Source organism: Scomber scombrus, chromosome 11, assembly GCF_963691925.1.
Source record: "Scomber scombrus chromosome 11, fScoSco1.1, whole genome shotgun sequence".
NCBI lineage: Eukaryota > Metazoa > Chordata > Actinopteri > Scombriformes > Scombridae > Scomber > Scomber scombrus.
Genome location: NC_084980.1, coordinates 29,377,753 through 29,384,057, shown reverse-complemented (window position 1 = coordinate 29,384,057; position 6,305 = coordinate 29,377,753). Strand labels below are relative to the sequence as shown.

At 41.6% G+C, this 6,305-nt stretch overlaps 1 protein-coding gene across 1 annotated transcript; it reads left to right on the top strand.

The window, feature by feature from the left end:
* The first annotated feature begins 3,759 nt into the window (after window positions 1-3,759).
* basp1 (brain abundant, membrane attached signal protein 1) lies at window positions 3,760-5,252 on the top strand. Its single transcript, XM_062429670.1, has one exon. It carries the CDS (start codon window positions 3,771-3,773, stop codon window positions 4,419-4,421), a length of 651 nt encoding a protein of 216 aa, XP_062285654.1. The 5' UTR covers window positions 3,760-3,770; the 3' UTR covers window positions 4,422-5,252.
* Window positions 5,253-6,305: the final 1,053 nt, after the last annotated feature.

Genomic DNA, 6,305 nt, shown 5'->3' with positions numbered 1-6,305 from the left:
CTTCTGTAGGTTTCACTTTTTCCTGAACTCTTTCAAGATATGTAAAGGAATGTAAAACCGCACTGCTGTTGGACTCATTATGAGACGTTTGACACCCTTCCTTTGTGTAGGAGTGTTTGCTAAACGTCTACTCTAAACTTGGCAATCTTATCATCATCATCCACATGACACGATGATGCAAGTTCACAGCTGGCACATCAGACTTCCTTCCTCGTGTGCTTCCCTTACTGCAGACTGCAGGTTAAATTAGTCTTTTATTTCGACCCGGAGCGTTTTCTCCAGGTTGTCTCGGCCCTGCCTCCGACTCTTCAAACAGTAAAACCACACGCCCAGCAGCGAGTAAGCGTGCCTTTGGTTGAAAAGGAGCCATTGTCCCCCCTCCGCCAAATGATTGTGAGTCATTGTACTGGGAGCCAAATGATGTGATGTTGCAGAGAGACGTCCATTGTCGCCCGTATAAAGCTGCGGCAGGAACGGCGGCCCTGGCAGATACCGACCGTCGGACATTCAGGGGGAGTTTTGCATGAATAGTGGAGTAATTCAGTCAGTGGCGACGAGGTGATTAGCATTTTGAGTGGATTCACCGCCGGCTCGGTCCCATTCAGGGAGAATCTGTGAGTAGCCAGCAGAGAGTCTCAGAGGTTTGTTTGGGTTTGTTTGGGAGGAAAAAGGTCAAGTTTGAATCCTTTTGACAGATTTCAGTCTCCAGGTAACAGAACAAATAGATAATCATGGTTTAATCATCAAATCATCAACTATATGATTAAAGAAGGAAGATGAAGTTAATTTTATAAAGATTTTTACACCTGTTTCAGCCACTTAAAGGGCCAGTTCGCACTATTTTTTGAGAGAGGCACATACAGTTTTGTTGGTGTAGAAAATTAGATTTTGAATTAATTAAACAACAACTTCATCATCTGGAAAGCTCTACAAACCCCACTGTCATCAGATTGTATAAAAGCTTAATTTATTGGTCTTTGGTTGAAAGGGTTTTTATTCATATTACATTCAGAGAATTCAACAGCAGTTTTTCTAAATATAGTTAATAGATATAAACCTAAAATATTTATATGACTAGATACCAAATGAGAAATGTGTGGATTGCTCCTTTATCTTGACCTTTTTTACAAATATATCAGGGAACTGGGCCACAATTTTAGGACATGTAAAGTGTGTGATGTGCAAAATAATGAGACTTAATTGAGATTGAATTCCATTTCTTTTCTATTTTTTCAGCTAAAAACATTTTGAAATGAAAAAAAACTCAAAACCTTGCTGCTGTAGTGTCCGTGGAATATAGCAATCAAGTAAAACCTCTTCAAAAACAACTTTAAGTTTGTTTTGAGGACATTTTTTAAAACATTTTCTTTCCAAAATATAGTTATTACCTGTGAAACGGCCCTGACAAAATGATGTCTGTAGAACATTAGATATCCTCAAATAAAAAGGAAATGCTTTATTTTAAAACAGCATATTTCATTACAAAAAAGTCTCAAATTCAAAATGCAAGATAACAACAATTAAGAATCAAATTGAGTTAGGTTAATCAGGTTTTCAAGTTTATATTTAGACATAATCAGATTTGAGACCTATGATTGTGTGTAACTTGGAGTATTTAGATGCTGCTTTGGATTCAAGTGCTGAAAACATTAAATTAGGGCAGTAAATAGGTAGATAAATAACTAGTATTTCTTTGTCATAATACTGTCAAAGTTAGAAATGAAGCTATTTGAAACGTAAACAGCACTTTTTTCTGTGTTTTTCTAACAAGCAGATTAACTGAGCCAAGCTTTTTTTTCTTGGCATTTTCTAACCGCCAACATTCAGATTTAATATTTTAAACAACAAATTCGAGCTGCTCTCGAGTCTTTGCTCCTAATAAGCCTGATTTGTTGTGGTATTGAAGTCCTCTCCCCCATCGAGCAGACAGATGGTGCTTCTGCTGTGAGCCAGCCAGGAATCTGCAGGTGTGTGTGTGTGTGTGTGTGTGTGTGTGTGTGTGTGTGTGTTCAGCCTGCCTACACACACTGTTATCTACAGTACCTGCTCAATGATGATAAACCTACACTCCTTAGTAACGTGTCATAAAATGCAATCTCAGGGTTCGTTTGGTTCATTTTCTGTGATCTGAATCAGTGGATGAGTCGGTAAACTCGTCTTCTGCTTGGTTCGGTTTCTTTTCACACACATTAAAGCGCACCGAAATGTATCACTAAAGGGTATCACAAGAGAGCATTTAGTCCACTCACTGATCAGATGTGTCTTGGATGGGACTGACAACCTGAAGCTCACATATCTCGTTGTTAGTCCAGGCTGAACCTCGGTTGATTCTGCAGTCCTGTAGATACATGAAAGAGAAAGAAATGCTGTACTCAGATCTACACAATAGGCATAATCAGTCAATAAATAAATAAGCCAATAAAGTAAGAAATAAGAGGTAAAGTGAGCAGTGCAGTGTACTGTCAGAGAAATAACATTTTACAGACAGAGAGGCATTACATCATGCCCCAGGGTGATATAATACATAGTTAAAATCAGCAGCAAGATGGTTGCAGCAGCAGTTCTACCAATGCAGACAGTTTTGGTTTATCTCCACAGATTTTCCAATGATATTTGTCGATATGTATGATATAAAAGTCAGTTTTCTTTCTTTCCTTTCTTTCCTTTCTTGGGGTTGGGCAGAAATCAAATAAACCTTGACGAATTAAACCAAAATCATCTCCATCACTAATACCCCATGCAGTGAATGAGAAAATCTAATTTAATTAAAATGAAAAGAACCTTTGGGTGAATGCAGATTACATACAGAAGTAATATTTTCGGTCCTGGAAGAAGCGAGAGCTGGATAGCGGCTGTTATGATCAGAGAAGAGTCACGAACGAGTGTCCACATTTTAATATTCTTCTCTAGAAAGGAAAACAAACCTACAAATGTTATATGTTAGTCATTGGACAAGGTGTTCAGTGAACTTTTGAACATGAAGATCTGAGTTTTATCCAATTCTCTGCACGACTACCATGTGGAAAGTATTCAAATGTAGTCGTACCATCTGCCAAAGCTGTGGAAAATCCTTTAGCTTCAGCTTCTGCAGAACTTTTGAGGAACTTAAAAGGCTATTTGTCTCAGTAACAGATATTTTAATTTCCTCTTGCTCTTGGGGCATCTCAATTTAGATATTCTTGATCTGAAAGGTGAGAAACAAGATGTGCCGAGAGTCTCTTTCTGATACTTGTGTTTCTACTCTAAAAGGTTTTAGGATCTTCCTCAAGATGAGCATCACTGTTTCTATTGACTGTTAGTGTTTTTACTCAGTTACTCTCTCTCTCTCTCTCTCTCTCTCTCTCTCTCTCTCTGTGGCGTTCGTCATGGTTAGATAAGCTTTGTCTGATCTGAGAGAGGAAATATCATGTGAGGAGGCTCTCTAAGGAGGTTTAGGTTGAGTGATTACACCTCAAATATGTTTGTGTGAATACTTGGCTTTTTTCCTACTATTGATCTTCCTTTTGAAATCTTAGGCAGACTTGTCAGATTTTACACTTTTGTGGCTCAAACATAAAAGCTCCTGATGTAATAAATCGATCACCTTGCACCACAAAGAGAAACTAGTCTACAGCAATGTATCCGAAACATCTTCTCTCACTCTGTCATTTGAGATTCCTGCTCATATTTAGTGTTCTTTTTATGGGATGTGCTACTTTATGGTTTCCATAATACCAATATTCATTTCTCTTTTTTTCTCCTTCTTCTGTTTCAGAGGCCAGAGATCCAAAATGGGAGGCAAGCTCAGCAAAAAGAAGAAGGGATACAACGTAAACGATGACAAGGCCAAAGACAAGGATGCCAAAGCGGAGGGGGCCTCTCCGGAGGAAAGCGAAGCACCGAAGGACAACAAGGACGAGGCCCCGGCTGCCACCGATGCTAAAGAGGTAGCAAACGACACGGCGGCCAAGGAGGCGCCGGCGGCAGACGCTGCAGCGCCCAAAGAGGAGGAGAAGGACGCCGCTCCTGCAGCAAAGGAGCCCGAGAAACCTGCCGCCAACGCCGAGCCGAAAACGGAGGCGCCCAAGAGCGCCGAGCCCCAAAAGGCTGAGGAGAAACCAGCTGCCCCCGCCCCGGCCAAAGAGTCGGCCCCCGCCGCCAAGGAGCCGGAGACCAAGGCTGCGGCGGCCGAGAGCAAAGATGAGGCCGACGCCAAAAAGACTGAGGCCCCCGCGGCACCAGCAGCCAAAGCCGAGGCGGCCCCCGCTGCCTCCCCTGACCCCAAGCCCACAGAGGCGGCGGCGGCGGCAGCAGCAGCTCCCGCACCAGCGAAGGAAGCCGCCGCTGCCCCTAGTTCAACACCAGCCGCCGAACCTCCGGCCAAGGAGGCGAACGCCACAGAGGCACCAAGCAAGGATCAAACCGTAGCAGTTCAAGATTAATGGACAGCTTCTTTTCGGAAATGAAAAAATAAAAAATAAAGTACCTAACTCAACGACGATGAAGATTTAAAAAAAATTAAAATTAACTAGCCCACCCATATTATGATAATAATAACAATAATAATAATAATTGTAATGATGATGATGATTTGTTGAATAAGGAGGACTGGAGCAACCACCTGGAGAAGTTTCCCACAGCTGCAGATGATTATTGCTATTATTATTGTTATGTTTTATTCTATTTTTTTCTGCTGTAGTATTTGAACTTTGATACGAGTCTGTGTCGGCCATACGCCTCGCCATTCCACATCCATCATCCCTCTCCCCTCATTATGGTTTGAGAAAGTTTAATCTGACTCCCATCTCGGCTCCCTGCAGAAGTCACCGCCATCGGACTTCTGTCGGTCCCGCTCTCATACATTCACCTGCACCTTCTGCTCTGTGGATGTCAGAAAAACTACATTTTGGGGAAACTTCGGGAAGGAGGAAGGGGTTAAGGGAGGAGGGAGGAGGGTTTTTTTCGGAAATCTCTTTAACCAGCTGGACGTCCATTGAGTCTGTCCACTCTTCAGCTCTCCTCCGTCAACTCATCCTCCTCTTCAGAGTGTCGTGTTCTCGGCTTCGGTCTAGTACCTCCAGATACTTTGGTGCCGTTGAATTGCGGTTCTCCTAACCCCTCTTTTGGCTTTTTTTTTTTGGTATTGTTGGGTTGTTTTGCTACCCTCCTTTTCCCTCTTTTTTCCCCCAAAATAGCCCAATCTGTGAAGAACCTTTAAAAAGGGAGATTAAATTGAGAATAGTCAGGCTTTCTAAGACATCTCCGAGGTTGAAAACGGCTGGCGTTGCAGAACAAAATACATTCTTAGACGCATAAAAACAGTCATAGGAATTTTTCAGATAAACTTCTAGATTTTGTACTGAAACCCTTAGGTATATTGTAAGTGAACTAAGAGGTTTTTTAACATTTTTAATACACTTATAACATCTGCAACGACTCGCTGAACAGATCCCCGCAGCGTTCTTAAAAAGTCTGATGGAAATCTCCGATCCTCCGTCCAAATTTGATGAGATTTTACAGATAATACGTTCTTTTTTTTGTTCATTTTAAATGACATATCTACTGCTGACCTGGGTTAAACAGGCGTTATACCAAATTGGTGACGTTTTAATGCATCGTCAGATTGTGGCTAATAGACTAAACTGACGCTCGAGCACGTTCCTCCTTATTGTCTCCAGTTTCTGGTTCATGTTGCTGAAAACAAAAAGGAAGCAAACCTTCAATTTAGGAAAAGTAAAACACTCAACTTAAGTCAAAGATTAGCAGGAAAATCTACTCAAGTAGCAAATGTATTGATGTACTGGACGGTGGTTTCTTTAAGAGTAAAGAAAAGAAGAATCACAGATACCGGTGATACAAAATGACTTTTCCCATTTGGGGTTTAAAGCATTAAATGTCAATTTTCTTCACTTTGTCTGGTAAGTTTATGAGCAGCAGCAGTAGTTAAATACTTGGCTCGATAACAGATTAATGTTGGAAAAGTTAAATTATTCCAATTAAACACTTTCCTACTAGTTTAAAGTGACAGTTTAAAGACAGGAGCTTCAGTTAAGCATCCGTCCTGTGGAGCAAACCTCAACAGTTTGGTATCAGATCATCTCCAGGTGTTTCCTGATTGGCCCAGGTCTGCTTTTCTCTGATTGGCTCTCAGTTATCAGCAGTCTGATCCCGTTATGGAGGTGGGATCCTCTCTCTCTCTCTCTCTCTTTGGCTGAGAGCAGCTGCAGGGCAAGAGGGCGGATTTCTACGAACGATCAGATAATCAGCCGTCAGCAGCCTACTCGATCAACTTCGGCCCACGTTTCTATGGCAACGTTATGCCACGC

Bases quoted from the DNA above. Each gene is read 5' to 3' on its own strand.
- basp1 (XM_062429670.1), top strand. From the start codon at position 3,771: ATGGGAGGCAAGCTCAGCAAAAAGAAGAAGGGATACAACGTAAACGAT.